Source organism: Rhipicephalus sanguineus, chromosome 8 (genome assembly GCF_013339695.2).
Source record: "Rhipicephalus sanguineus isolate Rsan-2018 chromosome 8, BIME_Rsan_1.4, whole genome shotgun sequence".
NCBI lineage: Eukaryota > Metazoa > Arthropoda > Arachnida > Ixodida > Ixodidae > Rhipicephalus > Rhipicephalus sanguineus.
Window position 1 is genome coordinate 36,848,042 of NC_051183.1, and position 25,963 is coordinate 36,874,004.

Genomic DNA, 25,963 nt, shown 5'->3' on the forward strand with positions numbered 1-25,963 from the left:
TTTGAGTATGAGTGAGCTCAAATGAGAGGGAAATTTGGCGAACTTGAATTTGTGTGAGTGCAACTGCATAGAAGTTCGGCGGTTATGAGTCTAACCTAGTCAAACTCAGTAGAAATCTGGTGAACCTGAGTCCAGGTGAGCCTGGCGGAGTAAATTTCCGGCGATTGTGAGATTGTGATTGCTAGCACCGGACAATTTAGGCAAATATTGTGTAATAAGTGCTTATAAACCCTTTTCTTTGGATCACAGCTAATATTGCAGTTTTGGGAACTTTTAATCACACGTTAGTGTCTTGCTTATATTGCCTCATACTTTTTCTGCCTTTCTTTAATCATTTTCAACCCTTGTAAATCATTCGATCTTTAAATACCTGATGGCTCTAACGGTAACGTGACTAATCATATGTTCATTAGCATGACATCAACACAATTATTAGCTCTTAGGGTTTCATTTACTTAGCAAGGTCTTCCGCGTTTTCTTTTCGACACAGGCCTAACAGAAAAACAAGGAAGCCGCACATGGCCACGCCTGAACAAAGTGAGGTAAGCTCAATAGAAAAAAAAGACAGTGTACTTTTAACAGCATTTTGTATCCCTGCTAAAGACAATAGCAAGACTAATAATAATAATGACTAATACTGGATTAATAAATGTAAATGCAGTATCATTGTTCTAATGTCCAAATTAAATGCAGTGAGCATACATATGTTCGCTGATGCTCATGTGCTATGTTCTCAACTCTGTTGCAGTTCAAGTTGAGCATGTTGACTACAACGTTCATTGGCTGGTGATGGTGCAGTGAAAGTGTCTGAATTTTCAGGCATCTTCACAGAATCTTCAGTTAGCTGTATTCTTTTGTACCCGCCATGGTGGTCTAGTGGTTATGGTGCTCGACTGCTAACCCTGAAGGTCGCGGGATCGAATCCTGGCCGCGGCGGCTGCATTTTTGATGGAGGCGAAAATGCTGAGGCCCGTGTTCTTAGATTCAGGTGCACGTTAAAGAACCCCAAGTGGTCAAAATTTTCGAAGCCCTCCTTCACAGCATCCCTCATAATCATATCGTGGTTTTGGCACATCAAGCCCCAACAATTATTATTGTGCTCTTTTGTGTCAGCCTTATTACGAATGTGAGTTGGCATATTCAATGCGACATTATAGAGAGAGCAAGAGGGCCTTTTTATTGGAAAAATGGAGATTTTTGTTGGAATCTTTATAACCGCTGGCATGCTACCTTGTAGTATAGGGATGGGGAATGGCATCAAAAGATTCCAGAAGAGAGGGCAGAAAATGATAATTAAAAGAAAGAATAAAAACAAATATGAAATGTACAAGTGAACCTCACAACAGCTTGTGATCACTTTATTTTGCTTTTTTTTTGTACAACCCATTTTTAACAATTATCGGTTATAACATGGAATTTTGGTGGCATTTGGATATTGTTATAAGTGGGTTCAATGTAGTATCAAGCTAGGCGAGTTAGATTGTTTGCTTGGAAATGGAAAAAAGCACATGTAATGAAAATCAAGTGAAGATTGAAAACATGGACATGTGCCTGTACCCTGCACCTTCATATTCTTCACCCCGTGCACATTTCCTAGAATGAAGATTTCCGTAATAATCTACGACACAAACTGCAAATAACTTCAGCTGTTCATCATTTTCTGTCTCCCATTCCCTTTGCAAACCTGTACTTGACTGAGCAGTGCAGCACAGTCTCCAGGAAGGCCAGCTGAAAAAAGTCCATCACCTAGTCGCATTCCAGTTTTGGAGTCTGCTTACAGGTAAGGCTAGGAAATTGCATGCTGCTTTGCCAGCCCGTTTTAAAATACAGCAGTCAATGACAAATGACATAATTTAATATATACTGCTCCAGATGACAGGGCAATACATAGACTCAACCATTCATAACTAGTATGCAAGCACACACCATGCACCAGTGCAAAGGAGTAACAGTAAATGTATTGAGTTAGGTGCTGCCAGTAATTATTAAATTTTCCTAATTGCTTTCCTCTGTCATTGCCTAATGTTTAAGGAGCAATGTGGGGGCTAGTTGTGTCGACTGCTTTGCTAGCCATTCCGCATTGACAATGCAGTCGCAGTAGTATATTTTTATTTTGTTCAGGCACAAGCTGGTGTCTTACAAGTTTGCACTATGTTCCAATTTTCTCCTTACGGTGTGTAAACGTTTTTAAAAACTCCACCTCTTGTGCGCATATTTATTTTTTTTTATGGCACTTTGTCGCACGTATTCACAGGAACAAGAGACAGCCCACGGAACCTCTTGGCAAACAAGTTTCCGACTGAACCTGTAAACTTGCGCAACAAGTCTGTCCAGTGTGAGCTTTTGCAGCCTGTTCCACGCGGCTTGCGTTACATCGTGCGTGGACTGGCTAAATGTGACCGAAGTGGGCGCAATGGCAAAGACTTTTTGCCAGTACTTCTTCACCTGTCGTATCTTGATCTTTATAAGACACTTCATAGACATACTAGCTGCAGTAGGGTTGACAGGTGATGATGTTGACACGAGATTGATCCTTATTGAGCGAGCATGTGTCACAGTCGTCACCTGTCAGCAGGTCTGCTAGCTGGCAAACTTGCATCATTGTCATAATCGGTTGGTTGTGACGTACTGGACATCACGACCAGTGTTTTCTGCTTATTGAGCAAAGTTGTGCCATTGTCTTCATCTGTAAGCAAAAGTTATACTTTTCCAGTGATCAAAATGATCACTGGAAAAGTATAACGTGTGGCGGTATTGCCATTTGCTGACACTTAGTGAACATGCACTTCTAGGATAAATGAGCTGAATGTTACATCATGCAAAAAAACTGAAAGTGTTTCATTGGCACTAGCGTCTCGTGGGGCCTGTTTTGGTGTATTAGCTCTTGACCTCGAACTGTGTGTGCAATGGAGCCTGCATAAGTAGGAGATCATGAGGTAGTTAAATACATAGATAACTCAAAGTACACAATATGCCTGTGCGGATTTATATAAAAACCCCCTCACCGTCTCGGGCGGTCTTTTTACACCACCAAATCATGTTTCCTCAAGGCCATGTCAAAGACAAAAGATTGCTGATCTTTTAAAATTTTGTTGCATTGACACCTTTTTTCTGAACGCTTGTACCAGAACGGGCAGCCCTTTGCCTTCTCCAAGCAGCATGGTTGTTCTTTTTTTTTGCAATAACATACAGCCACAGGTAATACGTTTCACTGCACGGCATTTAGTTCTCTCTCCTGGGAGCATTTTTCACCACATTTTACACGACTGTACTGAGATGAAGTTTACTTAAGCAAATTTATCGTTCTGGAGTGGAAAGTTCCTGCCACGCGGGCTGTCCGTATTTTGAGACGCACGCGTTGCTAATTTTTTCCTACGTGGAAATGCACTGGTCTTCGTATTCAATGGCACATTTATAAGCATCTGCTAAAACAGTGCTGTTTCATGGAGAAAATTCCTTCCAATTATGCAAGGACTGATCGCAGGTCATTTAGGAGAAGCACACTTGTGGGGGCGTGGCAGGGCATTTCATGTATCAATTGTCGAGGTGAATGGGATTTCAATATACGTGCAGTACAGTGCCATGCTATTGCATGGGATTTCCAAGGGAATGCCAACAAGTGTTCCATATAGCAAATATTTCGATATATCCGCGCTCAGCTGTGCAGGAAAGTCTGGTTACGAGCACACACACAATATTTCACCACCGTCAGAGAGCACATTTTGAAGTGCTCGTGTTGGTTATCTGTGTAACAAAACAACAGAGAAACAAATTTCTTTGCATATTACTGCATATTGCTCTGTCGTAGTTGCATTGTCACGAGAAAGCCCGTCACGTTTACTGAAGACAGCAGTTTTTGCGAGGGCTGTGTACAGGGTTGCCTAGGTGCCAGCATCCTCGCTCGCGGTGACGTGTGGAATTCCTTAAATATGCCATTAGCATTTTTAATTTATGAGACGTGGTATTGTTTGCAGGTTTGTTCTTTTTACAGACTCTTTTTCTTTCATTTTTAGAACTTTACTCATAACGGCAATTTTGCACGTTTTCATTAGTTGTAATAATGTCACTGCACCTTTGCTAGCAGTGAACGTGTGCAGAGTTTCTTAAATGCACCATTAGCGTTTTTAATTGATGATACATGGTATCGTTTGCAGGTTTTTTGGTTTTTTGAAGATTCTTTTCCATTTCAGAACATCACAAATTCAGTTTTGAAAGTTCCATCATTTGCAATAATTTTGCTTCATCTTAAGAGGGCTCTGCAACATGTGTACTTATGTCTTTTAACATACAACGTATCAAAAAGCCTCTCTCGTAGCTGTTACCTTTGCACGAGAATTCTCGACAAGTGTATTTTGCGTCATGAAAGCTATTCTGAAAAATTGTTACAATTTCACCCCACATTTTCTAGAAAAGCATGCTCAAGTAATCTCCTGAGTGATTCTTTGGGTTCGTAGAAGCAAATAAGGGTCAAAGTTTGCGACACGGCCGTGGTGATCCCATTTTGATAGAGGCGAAATGCCAGAGGCGCGTGTACTGTGCGATGTCAATGCACATTTAAGAACACCAGATGGTCTGAATTTCCAGAGCCCTCCACTACAGTGTGCTTCATAATCATATTGTGGTTTTCTCACTAGTATTCTCTAATAGCACTACATTGTCACCATAATATTGAAGTAATGTCTGCGATGTTCCGGCAATGTTGTCTGCAACGTTCTGGCAACGTTGTCTGCAATGTCCTGGCAGCATTGCGTTTCACAGTTGGTGCTATAAGGTTAGGAAATTTTGGCACTGTGTACATAGCATATGCAATGGCTTTGCATACGTTTGAACTTCGCGTGGTCCATGGAGTGTGCATGTGCAACTTTTGGTCAGCGCACTATGTGAAACAGTGTTCTTATGTATGTATGCAACACCGTTAGGGACGCAATGTACACAGCACTAAAGCTTGCTATGTCTACTGTCTAAGGCTTGTTTGCAATGCTCAGAAAAAAGTGTTGCAAGGGCTCTTAATGCATAGTGCATTACATATCACTGGTGCTGTCTCTGCCATACCTTGATAATTGAAACATATAGAACTTCACCTTGAACTTGTAGATTGCAAACTTAAGCTGCACTCTATACAAGAGTAGGTACGTGTCAGCCGTTTGAAGTATTACTCTCATGATTTGAAGCACGCTGCTAACAAGTGTGCATCATATCAGGCAGTGAAGTGAACAGTGAATACTCATATTAACGAGTTCAAGTGTACTTTGTCGATTTAGCATTTAACGTACTGTATTTTCACTCACGCGCAACCCCATTGTCGCCAATGATGGTGCTCTCCCTCTTACAGTCCTTGAATGTGGAAGAAATTTTATTTCACCGCTTGCACATTTAGGCATGCATGGTTTCCCTCTTACATTTTACTGAAACATAGTGCAGGGGATTGCAGTGAAGCTGGTGCTAAAGGAAAATTTTCATACAAGCTGCATTTACAAAAGATAGTTTGCTTATAAGCATCTAGCATTCATGATTCCTGCACATGGGTTGCATGTGCGAAAATACGGTACATCAGGTGCATTTTATCAAGGCAGCATTTAATGCGCGATGCCAAGTCGGAGTGTTACTGCAGTCACGTAGTGATTCTCAGGAACTCGTGTTTTTTTATTTTTAGGCGTGTGTTTGTGTATGTGCAAAATATGTTAGTGCAATAGAATGTTGGTGCTCGAAGGTAGTGATTCTCAGGAAGTGCCTTATTTTGTAAACCAATACAACTGTTGTTGATGCTAGCCCTGAATTAGTTCAGGCATTCCTTTTTCTCGTTAAAAATGTCCACTTTTTAGTCAGGAAGAGTATTTTATGACTCTTTAAGCATTCCTTACGTGAATAAACCATTTTTCCTGCCTTTTACCTTGCTGTACTGTCTCAGTACCCGTTATATCGGTCGATGACGAGGCTTTTGTAACTATACAAATGAGAATAAACAGTACCTCTGTAGTTACGGCTTACATGCTACAGTGGCATGCTACATGTTAACATGTTGTAGCATGTTACATGCTACAGTGGCTATGGCAACCTGCGGTTTAACGTGAAAGGTCACAGGTGCAATACCCCCCACACTCCAAAGAAGCTGCGAATACAGATGCTTGCGTGCTTAGATTTAGGTGTGCCCATAACTCCCAGCTTGTACGTTTTTATCTTGCAATGTTTGATTTTAGAGCTTATTTGTAAGTGCCACATTGACATAAATAACGTCCTGGTTACTTATTCATTTTGTATAGTTAAGGCAAAATTGATTTCTAGAGGCTGCAGAGTGCGTTTCTGGCCAGTTCTTCACATATTTCACGCCCATCCATCGTTCAAGTTCGCTCATATAGTAGTGAAACCCTTATATTGGGTGTTCATTTAAACAATACAGGTTATTTTAGATAATTATGAAAGTAATTCACATCTCGTCTTTGCTGACAGACTCTACGTCACGGTAAAAATGATTTGCCACCACTTAAGTTTCACTGATAAGACTAATTAAAAACTTCTTAATCATTAACTTCGAGGACAGCTATTTCATTGCACTTCCAAGGCGCCGAGCTCGATGAGAGCGCAGAAAAGGCAGCCATTTCATTATGTTAGTCTGAAATGCACCGTGGCAATAAGTGACGAAATTTGAATAAAGGCTCACTGTGGCAATATATTGTTGGGGCATGTGGTAAGCCATCTCGCATGGAGTAACGAATCACTCAATCTTTGCTTGTGATGTTTGGTGTTTATGTCTTTTGTGCTGTGTGCAAGAAAGCTGCCATTTTTACCTTTTATTTCACGTTACCGGATACATATTTTGGAGGCAGCCATAGCAGCAGTTTTTTGAGACAGTGCGATAGGTGAACGAGTGCTTTCTTATGGGGATGTGCGAATAGTAAAGTTGACGTTCAAAGCAAATTGTGATTTGGTCGAATATTTTCTAATCGAATAGTTCGTATAGTGTATATCCCATATTATAAAGAAAGATGAGCGTTGTTGTCATGACCAAACTTTACAATATTTTTAAGCATTAGAAGAACGTCTGTGCGAATATCACTTTTTTGGTTTGGAGCAAAGCAGAAGCAACTTTGAGTAGTAGCAGGATATGAATTGCAGTATTATAAGCGGTAAAATTTTATGTTATAAAATTTGCTACACTTAGTGCATATAAGCTCGTACTTCTAAACTTTAAAAGAATAATCATAACAGTCGAGGTACAGGTAATATGCTAAAGGAGTACTGACACGAATTTTAAATATTTTGGGGTTGTCGCTCTAAATAAAGACACGGGTACTGAGAACCCTAAAAAGAGTGTCGTAGTGTTTGGGAATGCATTGAATATATTTTTAATAACGCTACTTAAAAACGGTTAAAATTTCGGTTTCGGTATCGAGGGGACGGCTTCGCAGTGATGTGTCAACACGAGTCTGTCGTCACGGGAAGACTGCAAATCGCAACATACTAGCAACAGCTGTTCAGCTTGCAGTCAGTCGCACATGGTTGTTCACATAAACGACGACGTAAACAACGACAATTGTCGTCCAGAGACTCTGACCGCAATTTCTGCGAATTAGACTGCTTGCAGGACGCAGATTTCACAAACCCAGTGAACTGTGTTGACTCGTCGTGATAATGTCCATTGCGCTGGGGTTGGCTTGCAGATGCTGGGTGACGAAAACCTTAAAATCAAATTTAAATATTTTATATGTACTGGCTGGCTCCGTTGTGTGGAGAGCGTTGATAGTGCACGCCATGGAAACGAAAATTGTCCCTTTTAGGGTGCCTCAAAATAGTGTCGGTAATCCTCTAACCTTGAGGTGTGGCTTCGCGGCAGTGCGGATTTCCCCTGGATAGGTGGTTTCACGGCATAGCAGCCTCATGCTGCAGTGAAACTACCTTTTCGAAAGAGTTGCATGCGGCAAAAAAAAAAAACACTTATTCGTTTGTTTCGAATACTTAGAAATTTAAAAATTCGTGCCAAAGCAAATTCGAATACTGTAATGTTCATTTGAATATTCACCCATGCCTACTTTTTGCCTATTTGTAGCTTAAGAAAAAAAAAAGGAGATAAGCACCACACAAAGACTAAGCAGTCACTGGTGTATGTCAGGATGACTAGCCATTTTCCCTGACCAGATTGCACTGTGTGGTGGCTTCATTCCAATGTCATCACTTTGTCATGGGGCGCTTCTCGCTGAAAACTTTTCTGCACTTTTGGCACACTTGGGAAATGCCATAATTTATGCCAAGATTAACCTATATAGAATGGTCACTTACTGTGACGACCGTACTGTTCTGCTTTTTTTCTGCAGTGATGTCAAATGTACTTTCATATAGCCCCATGTTTTCCTATGAACTGTAATGCGTTACATTACGAATGGATGAATGCATGACACCAATTTTTGAGGCTGACTTTACTCTACCATACAAATCTGTATATAGAGATAGATGGCTCTGACCAAGAGTGAAACTCTGTAAATGCTGATATTCTATTTTGACATTAAGTCAATTTTCACACGACACACCTACTGACATCAACACTAGTGTGACGTCAGGCTAGTATCGAGTCTGACTTCAGACACCGGTTGTTATGACGTCATGTACCAAAACATACAAAATGGCCACTTGTTTGTCCCCAATGAAGCCATGGAGCATAGTAGCCATGGAAACATATAGTATTTTGCGCAAGCGCATGATGAGAAGCTCATAGTCGTGTCGTGACGTCACGGTACAGCAAGAACCGAAACTAGCTTTTAAAAACGTGGTACACTCAATATAACGAACACGGATATAACGAATTATCGGTTATAACGTAGTAAATGAAAGATATTCTTGTCATAGATACAGTGTTACAAAATAATCGGTTTATAACGAAGTTTCGAATATAATGAAGTTATTTTCGTGGCAGCATGTGACTTTGATATAATAAGGTTTGAGTGTAATTAATTTTTCAGGGCACAGTCATGCTTACCAGTACATATGCTTACCAGTAAGTTAAGTCATGCTTACCAGTACATACCAGTACAGTGGGCTTGGCAGCATGTCAGCAACGCCCCACGCTCACGCGATCCGCTTGCCTTTTGTGCAGACACTCACCCTGACGTGCCTGCTGACTTTCTTCCTTGGGCCGCCCTGCGTAGCCGACGAAAATCCGATGTTCGCGGGCCACCAACCGCTGCATCATTCGACTACAGCGGCCTGCGTTGAACCAGATCCTGGCTCCGAAAACGAGTGGCATGATGTTCTTCGCAAGCGCACCCCTGCCTTCGTCATCGCCCAGCTACCTCGTGCCCTTTCCTTCTACGGATGCTTCACCGCTACTTGGACCCCACTGACGTCACAGCAGCAGTATATAAGGCCTGACAAAACGTCACCCACTTCCAGTGGGCTTGGCAGCATGTCAGCAACGCCCCACGCTCACGCGATCCGCTTGCCTTTTGTGCAGACACTCACCCTGACGTGCCTGCTGACTTTCTTCCTGGGCCGCCCTGCGTAGCCGACTGAAAATCCGATGTTCGCGGGCCACCAACCGCTGCATCATTCGACTACAGCGGCCTTCGTTGAACCAGATCCTGGCTCCGAAAACGAGTGGCATGATGTTCTTCGCAAGCGCACCCCTGCCTTCGTCATCGCCCAGCTACCTCGTGCCCTTTCCTTCTACGGATGCTTCACCGCTACTTGGACCCCACTGACGTCACAGCAGCAGTATATAAGGCCTGACAAAACGTCACCCACTTCCAGTGGGCTTGGCAGCATGTCAGCAACGCCCCACGCTCACGCGATCCGCTTGCCTTTTGTGCAGGTAAACTGTTACTATTCTCTCTTTACCCGCCGTACCCGATACATGGCGTTAATCGTGCTGCCAAGCCCACGGTGTTGCATTGCCATGATTTGTGACTGTACTCATGTTATTCTTAAGCTTTTACTTCTAGCAGGCGATATTGAGCAAAACCCTGGCCCTAACACTCGATCCACTACATCACAGCCATCCGAGGACATAATGTCAGTGCTAAGCGCAATTCAGGAAGGACAGACAATGCTTTTAAACGAAATGAAATCAATCCGCTTAAAATTATCTGAAAATGACACAGCTCTTGACGACATAAAGAAGAGACTAGGGGAAATCGAGGGAGTTTGTTCTTCGATCGTTTCAGTCAAGAAGGAAATCAATGAAGTTCGAGGCATGGCAGAGCAGAGCACTAAGCTATTTACCAATCTGGCCACAAGACTGGACGACTCCGAAGACAGGGCTAGACGCTCAAATCTAGTGTTTTTTGGGCTGAAGGACAATGATCATGAAACGTGGGAGCAATCAGAAAAGTCAATAATGGATTTCTGCAGCTCGAACCTCGAAATTTCTCTACAGCCAAGAGACATCGAGCGCGCCCACAGGTTAGGCCGCTTTCGACCAAATAACAATAGACCCATAATTGTCCGGTTTTCACACTTCAAAGATAAGGAAAGCGTACTATCAAGAAGCACGCGACTCAAGGGCACCAACTATAAGATTACAGCAGATTTCTCGCCAGCTACTCGCCTTGCCCGTAAAAAGCTTGTGGAGTTTCGGTAGAGCTCAACGTAAGCCTTTTAAGTTGCGTTATGACAAACTTATACTTGACAACATTACTTACCATTTTGATTCAACTGATCAGAAAGTCGTCAAACAGACGCGGTAGCAATCAAATGACTCTTCTCAGCGAGAGTTTTCGCGCACAGCCCTGTCTCTAATATATACTAACATAAGAAGTATTTTGCCAAAACACGATTCACTCTCCCACATAATAGACACCACGGATTGTAATTTAGTAGTTCTCACCGAAACTTGGCTAAATTCATCCATTTCCGAAACTGAGTTACAGCGCTGTTTTCCTGATTTCGTTATTTTTCGCCGCGACCGAGAAAACAAACGTGGCGGTGGCGTCTTGATTGCCGCTCATAACAGCGTCCAATGCTCCATAGTTGATGTGCCCACTGCCTTAGAAATGCTTTTTGTACTTTGCCAGGTGTCTAATCCACCTGTTTTAATCGGAGTGTGCTACCGCCCGCCTGATGCCGATTCGTCTTTCACAAATCATTTCCATGATGCTATTCATTCCGTCACAACTGCATTTCCGAACGCCCCAGTTATCTTATTTGGCGATTTCAACTTCCCCGGAATAACATGGTCCGATATAGCACTAACTGCATCAAAACACAACGCTGAAAGTGACTTCTTAAACTGTTGTCTAACATTTGGGCTATCACAACTTATCTCTAAGCCGACACGTCAAGCAGAACACTCATCCAACATATTAGACCTGTTGCTGACGTCTCACCCAGACAATTTTAGTACAGTGTCACATTTATCTGCCATCAGTGATCACTGCGTTCTTCACACATCCTTTCAATGCTATCTACCTAATCCCCAAAAATTAAGCGAAGAATAACATTATACGATAGGGGCAACTACGCGGCTATAAATGATGAACTAGCAGCTTTCTCTGAATCCTTTCTAACCGATTTTTTCTTGCGCCCTGTAGAAACAAACTGGCACCTATTTAAAACCAAACTGCAGCACCTGATAAAAACTTACATTCCCACTGTCACCTTAACCATACGATCAACATCCCCATGGTTCAACACCTCACTAAAACGCCTTAAAAATAAAAAGAAACGCCAGTTCCGATCCGCTAAGATTTCAGACACTGAGAGCGCATGGGAGAAATACAAGACAACCGAAAAGCTTTTTGATTCCCTCGCAGCTAAAGCCAAACGTTCTTTCTACTCTTCTACCTTAACTGATATGCTTCGAAAAAATCCTAAACAATTCTGGAAAACAATTAACCCGTCATCCACTGCCCCCTCATCAAACATAACACTACGAGACGAACATAATGTTTTAATCCCTGAGCACTATGCCGCGCATGTAATAAATGAAACCTTCTGTTCTGTATTCACCATAGAACCTGACGATGACCTTCCCAGTGCCCTTTCCTTACGCCACCCGGTTATGTCCAAAATCACATTTCATGCCAGCGGTATTGCAAAAATAATCGACTCATTAAAGCTGTCTTCATCAATGGGTATAGATGGAATTAACACCAAGATACTGAAGAACACTAAAGTTGTAACAAGTGTGATTTTGTGCAACATTTTTCAGCAGTCACTCTCATCTGGAGTGGTGCCACAAGACTGGAAGGTAGGCAAGGTCATTCCCATCCCAAAGAAAGGTAACTCGCATTCACCCAAAAACTATCGTCCCATTTCGCTCACAAGTGTATGCTCTAAAATAATGGAACACGTAATCTATTCCCACATAATGAACTTCCTCGTACCTCTTCATTTTTTTAATAAAAACCAACATGGTTTTCAGAAAGGTGTCTCTTGTGACACACAACTAGCTCTGTTTACTAACGATGTTAGCGCTAGCGTTGATGTAAATATACCGGTAGACGCACTTTTTTTGGATTTCGAGAAAGCATTTGACAAAGTTCCTCATAAACGCTTGTTTTTAAAACTTTCCACTCTTAATCTTGACCCGTTAGTTTTTAATTGGATTTGTGACTTTTTAACTAACCGCCAGCAGTTCGTTTACGCCAATAATCTCTCTTCTTCTTTACGTCCTGTTATTTCAGGCGTGCCTCAGGGCACGGTTCTAGGTCCACTGCTTTTCCTAATATATATAAACGACTTACCAAATAACCTTTCTTCTAGCATCAGACTTTTCGCAGATGATTGTGTCATTTATCGCCCGATTAACAACGCATCAGATGTCCATGAACTGCAATCCGACCTTCATAAAATCGAAATATGGTGTAACAAATGGTTAATGTCCCTAAACACAAACAAAACATCACTAGTCTCTTTTCATCGCCGACAGTACTACCCAGCTCCAAGATACCTTATTAACAACACGGAAATTTCATCTGCAACTTCATACAAGTATTTAGGTGTTCATTTGTCTTCTGACTTAACATGGTCTCTTCACATAACGCACGTCACTAACGAAGCTAACCGCGCTCTTGGCTGTCTACGTCGAAACCTTCATCTAGCTCCTACCCCTGTGAAACTACTCGCATATCAGACACTAATCAGACCCAAACTTGAATACGCATGCGCTGTTTGGGACCCTCACCAAACTAACAACATTAAAACACTTGAAACTGTGCAAAACCGGGCAGCAAGATTCATCTTTTCAGATTATTCATACCAGTCAAGCGTAACCGAACTTAAATCTCGCGCTAACCTCGCTATCCTTTCATTACGCCGCCGTATCGCTCGTCTTTGCCTGTTTTTCAAGTTTTATCATGCATCACCTCGTACTCCCGCCATCAAGCCAACCCATCGTCATTCAGACCGCATCAACCACGGAAAAGCTGTGTACCCGCCAGCTGCTCACACCACTGCGCACCTTTCATCCTTTTTTGCCAAGACAGCACAAGATTGGAATGGCCTGCCTCCTGACGTTGTGCACCACTCCAGTGTCATCACCTTCAAAGCAGCGATTGAGCAACTACCTACTTAATCCATTGTAAAAGCCCACCCCTCATGTAAAACCCCTTCACTGGGGCCTTTGAGGTATTGTAAATAAATAAATAAATAAATAAATATTCCAGGCTCTTGAGAGCTTGGCTTTCATTTGACACAAAAAGAAATGACTGACAATTTTTGTGTCAGTACCTCTTCAACATGCTTGCAACAAAAAGTCTCAACACGGAGCAGTGCTTTTGTATGGACATAAGAGTATTTCTTTTATTTTACAAAGGGTCAGCTGTACAAAAAGGGCAGGTGTGAAAGCATCGGGTTTGAGTCTGTTCGGTGTTGTGTGGAGGGAAGTGGTCTGTACAAAAGGAGTTGAGCGGGAACAGCCCGTTTCACGTCGGCGCCGGACTCGTTGGCCGAGACTCGCCGACAGAGAGGATCCCCTGGGCAGTCAGGATCTTCCCGTGACGCGTCTTGAGGTGCCTCTTGTACGTGTTGCGTGTCTTGAACCTGCGGCCAAGAAATACACGTTAGTAGTTCATCGTCAGCCTGGTTACGCCCACTGCAGGGCAAAGGCCTCTCCCATGTTTCTACAATTGACCCAGTCCTGTGCTAACTGTGGACACGTTATCCCCGCAAACTTCTTGCTCTCATCTGCCCACCCAACTTTCTGCCTCCCCCTCGTGTGCTTGCCTTCTCTTGGAATCCAGTCTGTTACTCCTAATGACCAGAGGTTATCTTGCCTTTGCACTACATGCCCTGCCCATTTTTTTGTGATTTTGACAAAGATGTCCCTCAACACACGTTTGTTCCCTGACCCACTATGCTCTTTTCTTGGCCCTTAAGGTTACACCTATCATTTTTCTTTCCATGCCTCGCTGCGTCGTCTTCAATTCAAATGGAACCTTTTTCATAAGCCTCCAGATAACTGTGGTTGGTTTATGAATACAGGCTGCATATTTGTTTATGAGGCACATTACGGGCACAAGAAAGATAAGGAAAACGAGAGATAGGGATAAGGTTGCTTTGTGAATATGGGCCTTAGTTTTCAGTTGGCCTCAAGCAAAGCATTGACGCGCGCGTTCGCACCATGCAGATGCGCCTTCCCTCAGTGGTCCGTTTGCGCAACCCAGAAAGACATACGAGAGTTCTTTCTACAGAAATAAATGTTTTGTGCGTATATCGTGGTTCGAAAATGATATTTCGCTATTTTTTTGATGATAAGAAATTTCAGGTGATACGAATATTTACGCTCCCTTTTGAGACTCGTATCACCGAGATTCCGCTGTAGACCTTCTAGAAAAAACAAGAGTTTTATATGCATCCACCTCAGTTGACTCAAAGGCAAAAGCCGTATTCTAAGTCAATGTATTGAACCTGCCGTGCCCCCCTCTGAAAGCTTTCTGCAACTATCGTTCAGCAATGCCTCCAGGATCAGAGGCATTGTAAGCTTTCTGCATCTCACCTGGTTCTGCACTGCCTCTGGGATTGGCCCATCTTTGACCAAACGGTAGTGTCACGTGATGATAACATGATCTCACCACATGAGATGATGTTATGTGACATCACAAATTTTGGCAATCTGTGATGTCATGATGACATATGTTGGCATCATCACGTGACGATGATTTATTGCATCGCTCGTGTTGATGCCGCCGACGCGAGACGCCGGTCAATTTGCACGTTTGATGAGGCATCTAAGGCTTTCGTCTTAAAAACAAGTTGTGTACAAAGTGCCTTAAAGGGTTAAAGTGCTACCTAAGGCCCAAAGCACTTCCCACAGGGCCATCAACTATCATGTTCTTTAGAAATCTTTCTAGGAACCTTATAGACCTTCTTCTAGAAGAACACCCACCTTTGGTTGCAGTCGGTGCACTGGTAAGGGGTCTCGCCCGTGTGCCGGCGCAGGTGCTCCTTGAAGTGGCTGGGGTGCCGGAAGTGGCGGCCGCAGTCCTCGCACTCGAAGCGGCTCTTGTTGTTGTGAATCAGCATGTGATAGTTGAGGCTGTGCTGTCGCGTGAAGGTCGCCTCGCAGATCTTGCAGTTGAAAGGCTTGATGCCTATTGGCGAGAAGCAGCCAAAATGATACTTGTTAGCGCCGACTACACACCAAAGTTACACCCAGTCATGAAGGCCCTATCAAGTAGCATCACGAATACGTTCAACACATTAACCCCTTAAGTGCTTTATTTTTTTGAAAATTTCCCAACCAAAAGTGCCTATCTTTTTATTGCTGATTTCGAATCTGATTATACTAAAAAGCAGCTTGTCGATGTTGAAAAAAATATTTGTACCACATACTTAGTCAAATCAAAACACGGAATAACGCAAGAGGGCCTGTTGCAGCTCCTGTACCAAAATCGAGTCTCCTTTCTCAATTTTTCCCCATTTTCTCCTCGCTTCCGAGAGCAAATGACACACACTTGAAGAAACTGCTGAATATATTCCATAAGGTCATCTGGCAATGACAAGTTGAAAGCCTTGCCTGGAATGGCCAAGAATAGAAAGCGAGGAGGCTTCACAGGAGGATTGTCTGCATCAAGCAGGATCCACTGGCGAGCACTCTCGATGTTCGCTTTCGAGCTGTTTTCCCATCATCACCGGAGGAGATGCTCAATTCACCGCCTTCGCTGTCTCCACTTCCGGACACGAGATAAACATCTGTATCCGAATGATCATCACTCGAAGAAGATGACGAAAATGATAAGCCTCTTTTTCGTGTTGACGAGCCAGTTATGCATGGGTGACCGCCACCGCAAGCCATCTTTTCATACAAAAACCGCGCTCTTTCCGCAGGAGAAAAGTAAATTGCCAAGTAAATGCTGCCATCTGGTGGATTACACGCAATCTAAGCTGTAGAAGAGTGCCTCTTGTCCTGAACGCTAGAGGGGAGTACCTATTGCGCTAGGACGAGCTCTGCTCGTCCAAAGCAGTTTGGGGCAGTTTGGGCAGGACGAACTCTGCTCGTCCAAAGCAGTTAAGGGGTTAAAGACACTCTGGTGAAAGTTGTGACGAAACCTTTGTTTTAACTAGCCAGATATGGGACTTGTTAGTGCCAACTGTGCGCCAAAGTTACAACCAATCATCAAGACCTGACGAGGATGCATCACGGTTAGGTTCAACACATCACGGACATTCTGGTGCAAGTTTTGATGAATCCATGATTTTGAGCAGCCAAAGGGATAAGACTTGTAGCACTGACTTGTAGACTTGAAGCCAGAGGGACACCCAATCATCAAGACCTGATCATGACGTGTCAGATAGGTTCAATGCATCAACCACACTCTGGTGCAAGCTGTGACGAAACCATCATTTCTACACGTGCGTAGCAGGCCCTTTTGTTAACATAGCTGGGAAATGACAAACAAGTGCAGCTGGCCCGTTTGTTCATGGGTTGAGCAAAAGCATGCATTTTCCAAAATGGGTAGAACGTACATCGTCCTTTTTAACATTCCCAAAGAGCTGTAAACATACCACTATATGAAATGGGCTCATAACGGTCACTCATAGCAACGACAAAAAAGAGAGACAAGGACAAGAGCCCTGACCTGCATGGCTGCGATAGTGGTACATGAGGGTGGCCTGGGCCGTGAACACCTTGGTCTTGCAGATCTTGCACACCAGGGGGCCCCGCTCGTCGCGCCGCTTGTTCCGCAGTGCCTTGATGTGCTTCAGTGCCGCTTTCTGCAACGAAATAAAAGAAAAGAAGCTTATGCGAGACTGTCAGCGGTTTTTGCTGTTTCTTTCTCTCAGTCTGTTTCTCGCTCCTTTCTCTTCTGTTCACTTATTCTGTGCTTCTCTTTTGTTTTCTTCAGAAGGCACACGCAATGAAGAAATGCCTACATTTCACATCCATCGTGTCAACCTCAATGGGCGTGCTGGCCACAGGCCCTATTATCTACCAAATTACTAGGCGTTACAGAAAAACCTACTATAACTATCTTCATTTCTCGAATGTATGTCACCAAGAGCAAACTGTCTTTAGTCAATACTAAGATGAAGAAGAGGAGAAAGAGAGTGAGCGCCGGCCGAGTTATTGCATTGCACGCGCTAGGTGCAGCTGTGCCTGGCAGGCAGTTTATGATAATGACAGTTTTCTGGTCACACGAACCGAACCGGCGGAACGAAAAGCTTAAACAGCTCCATTGTTAAAACACTGACTCACCCTTTCGAGGCTGGTCTCTGTGGCTTGTACCGCAGCGCCCCTCCGGCCCGGCAGGCGTGCCCGGCCCTTGGCCACGGGATGCTGCAGCTGCGGCTGCTTGCTCCGCTGCTCCTCCTCTTCGTCATCGTCATCCTCGTCTTCATCATCGTCGTCGTCGTCCGAAGACGGGAGCATAGGGCTCAGGGCCCGCCGTTTTGCGGAGCCGCCCCCGATGCCACCTCCGGGAGTGGTGACCTCCACGACAGAAGAGGTGTTGGGCAGTAGTGGCACGTAGACGTAGGGAAAGGCAGGCGTGGCAATCACGGACTGGCTCGGGACAGCGGGGCGCCGCTCCACGCAGTCGCTGCACAGCTCTTCTAGGTCGCTGTCATCGTCATTGTCTGCGGGGACGCGAGCGATTCTTGTGAGACGACAACATTGGAGCTGGGACGGTAAGTTCCTTACAAATTAAAAATAAAGTCCAGCAGAACCCATCCATGACGGTTGTCTAAGTTATTAAAGGGCGTAACTTATATTTAGCTTTCTTACAGCCAATCAAATGGAGTGGGACAGTGTGTTCACTTGACGTCGTCACTTCGACAAATAAGCTTACTGTGCACCTCCAGACGCCTTTTAACTCCCCATGCATGCAAACCATGCATACTCCTCACTATGGCAACCACACAGTGCCTTTGCGTTCTACTGTTGCAAACGTACTGCACCCTTTTTTCAACTATTGTTCGCCTAGCACAGATGCACGGCCGCTTCCCACGTAGTAGACCTGCCTTTGATTCCTGAACGTGGCCAGAGTTGCTTAAAGGGAAACTGAAGCAGTTTTCCGTAAAACTTCGTGGTTAAGAAGGACTGATATTACTGTCGATGGTGTTGTAACTTTTTCTGCTGTTGTTGCAGTAGGAGCTTTATAATACGCGCAAGAAAATTTTCTCTTGCTCCGCCCACGTGAGCGTGCCGAAAGTGTGGGCGTGGAAACAAAGTAACTGGGACTACGTCATCTTCCAGTTCCTTTGGCGAAGCCACACTGCCCTCCGACAGAAGGTTCCTGGCACATAATAATAGGAATTAACTACTAGAGCACTGTTTATCTACCAGACACTCAAGTAAGTATAGAGACGCTGAAAGTTCTGTAGCTGGATTACAATACCTGCCATTACGACAATACCTGCCATAACATTACAATTTGTTGCTATCACATTCATTACTTCGCCCTTGGGGTGAAACTGTGATTTTTTAATGAGAACTTCTGATAATTCAAACAACATCCTGAGGTCCCCGTGAGTTTGAATTATCGAGATTCTGCTGTATTTGGCTGCGATACTTAGGTGGTGCAGGCAGGGCATAGATATTTTTGAAAATTGAAATTTCATTTATTTTTCGCCCAACTCCACTTTAATGTAATGTATTTGGCTGCAACGAAACTGGTTGGCCAGCTTCCCCCACTCACCCACTGCAAGCGGGCAGCCGGGCCCCCAGTAGCTGTGGTCCCGCCTGACCACATGTGCCTCCCAGGTTTCGCTGACGACGCGCAATTGCTTCTCCTCCTTGACCGGTGTATTGTGGACCTTGCCGGTTACTGACGGGGCCTTGACCTTAGTGGTGGGTGTTGTCAGGGACTTGACAGCCACCTATAGAAACAAACGTTAAAAGTGTGAGACTTATGAAAGGCGAATGCCTTATGCACCTTATCGAACGGGAAGTGACTATCGGTATTGACAATGCAAGTGGTAGCAAAAATCCAACGGGGTCATACAAGCTCTGAACGTCAATTAAAGTACAGCAGTGTGATAAGAAAGGAGTGATAAGAAAGTATTCGAACGTAACTACGAGTAATTAGGAGTAATAAGAATGAATGAGAAAATAACTAACACACAAAATATTAATGACTAAGCAAAAATAGAAATAAAATGAGTAATTAGAAAAGCGCACAGTAATATACTAACCACATTGGATGGCTTTCGCCTTCGAGTTATCTTAGACATATGCATGAGGGACTCAGTGAGTTTTTCTTTTGTTGCGGGAACAGGAACTGTGGCCTCGTCTAAACACCTACTGAAGTTAAACATTTTCTAGGGGTGCCAGAATATTAGAAAATTTCTAATAGCAGCCTATCCGATTTGAAGACTTAACTGAACAGCCACTATTGGTGAATCGAATATTTTTTGAATAGTTTATCAATAGCATATCAAGACACTGGCATTTCAAGATATTGCATGGGCTTTAAAACATTCAAAAGCATTTTAAAACAAAGCGCTGGCTGAGTTCTGATATTTAATGCAGTTTTCGAACAGTTAATGAATAGCATTTCGAGACATTGTCTGGGTTTAAAAACATTCAGAAGCATTTCAAAACAAACCATCGGGCAGGTTCTAATACTTCCTGCAGACGGCTATTTAGCCATCTACAGCGAGTCATAGAACTCGGCCGATGCGTACGTGAACTATACTGACCTTGAGCATGGGCCGACTGTTCTTGCCTTCAGGCTTCACCAAGGACGGCTTGACTTGATTTTTCACCCGGGCTTGACTTTTCTTGACGACTGTTCTGGGGGTAGGAGTGTGCAGGGTGGTGGAGGAGCCGTTTGTTCGCCGCTCATTCTTGCTCACCGTCGCCGGCTGCTTGGGCTGCGGCCGTTTACGCTTTCCGCCGGTTCCCTCACTTTCTGCAGTGAAAAAAAAGAAAGAACAAAGTGAGAAGCGTCTCGTGTAACACGCGAAGTGACACAAATGGAAGTTGAACTGAGTTCAGAGATCTCTCCAGAGATTTTTTAGGGGTGCACATCTTTGAGAGCGCAGGAGGCGAAGGGGGAATATTAGGTTTATGAATCTGCCTTATTTCATTTCTTATGCTACCTCTACTGCATTGGTTTGGTTTTGGTGGGGCCAGGACAACCAGTACTGTCAGAACAAAGCCTCCGAGATGAAGGGGCGTTTTGCGACTTTCCCGCTAGGGGAAGAGCGCATGCGCCGTAGTGTCGTGAAAGATGTGGATTTCCAGTTTTGAGGCTTCCTGTTTTTGACACAATCCACATTTTGTTTCTGGTTGCACATTTTGTGCCCTCTATTAAGCGCATAAAACAAACGGAAGCAAGGGCGCTTGTGTTCTAGTGCTGGCGCTGGAAATGGCCATCTTTGAAACCCACAAGGCCACTTGTCCAGACTCCTTTTTACATAGCCAGGTGGCGGGAGCCATGGCTCGCTGGCGTTGCATGCGCACAGTTGTATTAATTGGTTTCCTTAGGCGTGCATTTCAAGGGGTCAATCGGAGCGGTGGGCGGTGAAGAACCTGACAGAGTCTGAATGCAAGCTGTGTCGAGCTGTTAATTTAGTTATACAACAAATGGCTTTAGCTACTAAACACGCTCAAAAAAGCTGTAGGGAATGGTAACTATTAGTTTTTATCACTAGCAGCCTAAGCAAATGGTGCAGCTATGTTGTGGTCAGCAGATATGACACAACCTTCAAGATCTGTGGTTAGTCGTCAGAGATCTCTGTGGTTAATTCCCGCAGTTCACTCTGGTTTCTACTAGGTATGGCCACTTCAAGCGAGTGACCATGATGGATTTTTTTTCTTTCTTGGCTTTCAGTTTCTCATGTTGATAATTTTGCCGACATAGTTTCGGTAATTTCGACCGATAGTTTCGAACGATCAACTCACCTTGGAGACGGCGTTTCGGGCCTGGAGGGGTTCCGCCATGAACGGTGGCTTGCCTTGCCGTCCGGGTGCTGCACGAGAGAAAAACGTTCCGCGAGCATTAAACGACACGCCGCCCGCTTCAGGGTGAGCACGAGACCAGCACGGTGCAGATACCGACCTGCAAAACCTGCCCGTTTCATCCTTTTTAATGTGAATCCCATCAACCATGAAACAAGATTTCTTTTTTCTAAAATGAGAAGACTGGCACTTGATTTTTAAACATTTTCGATTGTTTTTTATGAAGCTGAGTTTATGTATATACAGTATAAACCCCGCTGATACGTTTTTGAAGGGACCGTAGGAAATAAACGTAAGAGACGGGAAACGTAAGAGCCGAAAAACAGGAAAAAAACGGCAAAATATTTAGTGGTACAGAATTTTATTTCATTCTTACGAGCAGCACGAATTGGCGCGCTCAGCCGCGATCTAGTCGATGGATAGAAACGCGGAGCTTAGGACGGCCTCATTCACAGAAATGTAATCAACGTATGTGATTTTTTTAACACCAACAGCTGTAGGCATGAAAGAACTAAGCACACGCAATCACGACCGGCGCGGCGAGTCCGACCGCGAACCGCACGCACGACCATGTGAGCTCCACCAGCTCGAACTCCTCCCGCTCTCCGACAAATAACGATGATGATGAGTCTACGCCAACGCGATGGCAGAATGAATGCCAATCTCGAAGGCCTTGCTTTCGCAAGCAATTACGTCATACACGCCATGTTTGTGCGATACAAATCTCAAAGGCTATGCTTTTGTCAATAGTAAATGCCAATCTCGAAGGCCTTGCTTTCGCGAGCAGTTACGTCATAGACGCCATCTTTGCAATTTGAATCTCGAAGGCCATGCTTTGTGTTGCATCAATTGAAAGATTCTGTTGCTTGCGCCTCTCATGCGGCTAATATTACGGTCAAACGAGGCCAAGCTGCGTGAAAATGCACCATGGCAGCTCTCTTTGGTAGTCACTCGGTCGGCTCCGAGCGCACTTCGCGACGTATCATGCGGGAACGGTCCGACAGTTACGACGTAACAGCGGGGATCCCAATACATTGTATCCTATGGGAGCTATGCCGGGACCGGCGGAAAACGACGTAACAGCCGGGAAAACGCAGCAGTGAGGAACGTAACAGCGGGGTCTACTGTATTTGTGTGCAGATTTCAAATATCAAATTTATTTTTCAAGTACAATTTGACGTTTTAAAACCGAATATCCTATGTGACATTCAAGAGCAAGATATTTCTAAACTTGGAGAGTTACAAAAGTATAGACATATCACAGTAATCTGCGATCAGAACTGTGTGCACTGCAAAAAAAATCGATGTTTGTTTTAAACCCATTTGAACAAAACTTATGGTATGTCAAACATTCGTGAACGAAAGTCCGGCTTGACATCAACTTGCTTGCGAATGTTCAACATACTATAACTTCTTGCAATTGGTTTAAAAGATCCACTCTTGTTCCATATTTCAGTTCTGATTCCAGATCATTGTGATATGCTGATTTACTTTGTAACTTTCTCAGTTTAGGAAAATCTCACTCCCCAAAAGCACCAATATATTCTACTTTTAAAAACTGCAATATTATACCAGAAAACTAATTGCATATTTGAAATCAGCACACAAGTATCCATAAACTTGGCAAGTTTCATCAAGATTGATCAACAATGTTAAGAGCAATTTCATCTGCCATTTCACTGAGTGCATGTTTTGCACAAAATTTCAGAGACCATATGCAGAGTCCGCAAAATTCTACCAAATTTCCATAACAGCTTAGGGAATTACTGGAATGCATAAGGAACGTTCCAATAGGGCATCTTGTGAGGGCTAAGCTAACTGCACATCTGTAAGGCAACCTTAACGAGAGTACAGTATGTTTCATGCTTTTAAATAGAAACTCATTGGTCTTTGTACTTACGGCGGACGCATCAACACTTGGTTTTAGAAACAATTTGGGAAAACATCTCTATGCCTGTTTTTAGCACACTATCTTTCGCGTGATTCTTTCTCTGCAATTATAGCATTGTGAAAAAGAAGAAAAAAGAACCTGAACGAATAAAGCGTACTGTACGCAAACTGGAGGCTGCTCGCTTTAACAGGGCATTTTTGTTAGCGATTCCATGAAATAGTGCTGACGAAGAACCTCACGTCTGGGGCACGGTCGTTTGTGAGAGTTGAAGCAGGCTACTGAGGCGGAGTTAGCAACTAAGTTTTACAATGCGAAGTTCTATTTAGCCAAAGTAATTTGAAAAATATGAAAACTTGCAAAGTATAAAAGGTGCCACTCCTCACTGTTCATGCCTGGCTGATTTCTGTTGATACCACAGGGAAAGTGCTGCTCTGCCAACTGATAAACACAATGACGAATCACCGCATTAGCTGCTAGCGACATACACGCGTTAAAGCAAGTAAAAATGACTCAGTTTAGACTAATCAATTATACTTAAAAACTCTACTGACGTTAATTTCACTACCACAGGTTGGTATTAGACGAGAAAGTCAAGGTCAAAGTTTCATTTTTAAATTTTCAGCGAAATCTCCGCATGTCGTCACAAATTTCAAATTTTTTTTTCGTACGTTGGCAACACTGGCCCACGAAATCTCCGACACTTGGTGCGCCATGGTCCGGCCCCTCAGAGGACAATGAACTTCATCTTTACGATGAGGAATTGCGCAGGACCTAGTAGACGCCTTGAAATCTATGACGTCACAGCGCTTGGTGCGGAAGCTTCAAGGTGGCCTTGCCACCCACATTTTCTTCTTGCGCGTTTTCTCACTAATGATCATCTTTAGTGTCCCTTTAGGACGCATAGAAAGCCTTGCTTTTTTTACTCAACATGACATGTGATCTTGATGCAAAAGACGGGGAGGGGGGAGGGAACAGATTAACATACATGGACAAAGGAAGAAAAATGATAACACAAGTTCACTTCTTCCATTTTTTTTTTCCTTTGTGTCTGTTAGTGCTCCCCCACCCCCTTTTATATCAAGAAGAACATTACCAAGTGCCCAACGTCGGTCTTGATACATTACCGTGATAGCTGAAACTTCTGCAATCCTGTACAAATACAATGGGTGCCCTCACCATTGGCTTCGCTAGGAGCTCAGCGATGTGAGACAAGAGGTGTGACTTCATCTGGCTGCGGGCCTTGTGCTCATTGCCAAAACTGGAGAAACGTCTCGGCGCAGGCGCTAGGCATGAGGTAGCAGCGTAGCTGAAGGTGCGTCTCATCTCGTTGCTCGTAAACTCCGAGAAACTTTCTAGGAGCACTCGGTCCGAGAGGATGCGGATTTGGCCAGCACCAGCGCATCTGCTTGCTGCACCGACTTGCGTGCCTGAAAAAGCATGCGCCGTTGACGTTCCACACTTAAAGGCACATTCTTTATGACAAATAAAGCAACATTGTTATATGAACAGCAACAATTATACCCGTGTCACATAGACATTTGAAAGGCCTTCAACCAATAGTCTATGACTCAATAGTCAAGCACAAGAGGCTACATGAGACTTTTGAAGGCCATCGAGTCAATAATCTGTTGAGTCAACGGACACACCACAACCCTATCAAACTTCGATTGACATTGAGCGAAAGAAGCGGAACAGCCCGAACGTGCCCTCTCCTTCATAATGTGCTCGTACTCACAATTACAAAAGATATAAGCTTAAAGCAGTATGTTTAAGTGTTATGAATTATTTAAAGGGACCGACAACTGATTTTTCTCGACCCAGTTTTTTTACGGCGCGACAGGAAGCTTACCCTTCGTAGCGTTGTAGCTGCAGTGGGTTTATTCTAAAAGCACGTAGTTTTTTTATAAGCAGTATTTTTTCTATCTGAAAGGCTCCAAACACGCACGAAGGCTTGCTCCAGCAACGCTGAGAATTGATAGCGATGCCGCTAGCCCTTGTGAAAGCTGTCGTTGTTCTGCTCTCGCAGGAGTTACTGTAACTATGCTTAACCACCTTTATTTTGAGCTTGGAAACCATTTTTGAAAATAGCAAGCTGTTACAATGAATGATGTGGCTTTATACACCTTCTCGGTATTTGTACAGCGTTGTGTGCGCCTGCGCCCAGGTTGCCTGCGCCTGTGACATGGATGGCTTGTCCCGGCATGGGATCATTACGCCAGCGAAGGCAGCGCCACTTTGCTGCATACAACTAACGCAGGCCTATATGTACATTTTTATGGAGTAATACCTTTTAATATAAAAATGAACATATTTCAGTACTAACAGAAAAGTCATCGAACGCAGACATCAACCATGCTCACGTGACCGCCTTCATCAGACCGTTTTTTATTTTTGCCGCCAGAGGCGCCAAAGGTCACTTTTCGCGACTTTCAATGAAGAAATAAAAATACAAATCCACCTCTCACGAGATAAACAGGGTTGGTTTGAGTCAATGCGACGGACAATCTTCCATCAGTGCAGTCATCTCATTTCGTTTCTGGGCAGTTGTCGGTCCCTTTAACAAAGTATTTTTGCCACTTGAAATGTGCTAACTACACATGCTCTTGGTCACAGTGACGTGCTTGTCTTCATCGTACTGTCTTGTTCGCCACTGTTTTGCTGCTCAACAACTTGAAAACTAAATATGTACTCAATAACTATTATAACCTTTATTGCAAGTTTAACAAAGAATAGAATAACTT

The 25,963-nt window shown here is 43.7% G+C and overlaps 2 protein-coding genes across 6 annotated transcripts in view; one reads left to right on the top strand and one right to left on the bottom strand.

Annotated features, from left to right (window-relative positions):
* The window catches only part of LOC119401726 (serine/threonine-protein phosphatase 4 regulatory subunit 4-like), a 92,550-nt gene that overhangs the window by 63,952 nt on the left and 2,635 nt on the right, over positions 1-25,963 (top strand). The window contains exons 17-18 of the mRNA XM_049418117.1: positions 491-542; positions 1,703-1,780. Of these exons, the coding sequence (XP_049274074.1) occupies positions 491-542; positions 1,703-1,780 (130 nt within the window). The remainder of the gene's footprint in view (positions 1-490; positions 543-1,702; positions 1,781-25,963) is intronic.
* The window catches only part of LOC119401728 (E3 ubiquitin-protein ligase ZFP91), a 37,565-nt gene continuing 25,318 nt past the window's right edge, over positions 13,717-25,963 (bottom strand). Inside the window, exons 5-10 of one of the 5 annotated variants that reach the window (XM_049418122.1) lie at positions 20,068-20,279; positions 19,065-19,245; positions 17,624-18,003; positions 17,007-17,142; positions 15,314-15,518; positions 13,717-13,968 (exon numbers count right to left, since the gene is read on the bottom strand). In XM_049418122.1, coding sequence (XP_049274079.1) covers positions 13,851-13,968; positions 15,314-15,518; positions 17,007-17,142; positions 17,624-18,003; positions 19,065-19,245; positions 20,068-20,279 — 1,232 coding nt within the window. In that variant the 3' untranslated portion in view covers positions 13,717-13,850. The remainder of the gene's footprint in view (positions 13,969-15,313; positions 15,519-17,006; positions 17,143-17,623; positions 18,004-19,064; positions 19,246-20,067; positions 20,280-25,963) is intronic. The other 4 variants (XM_049418118.1, XM_049418121.1, XM_049418120.1 and 1 more) reach the window with 4 other exon arrangements.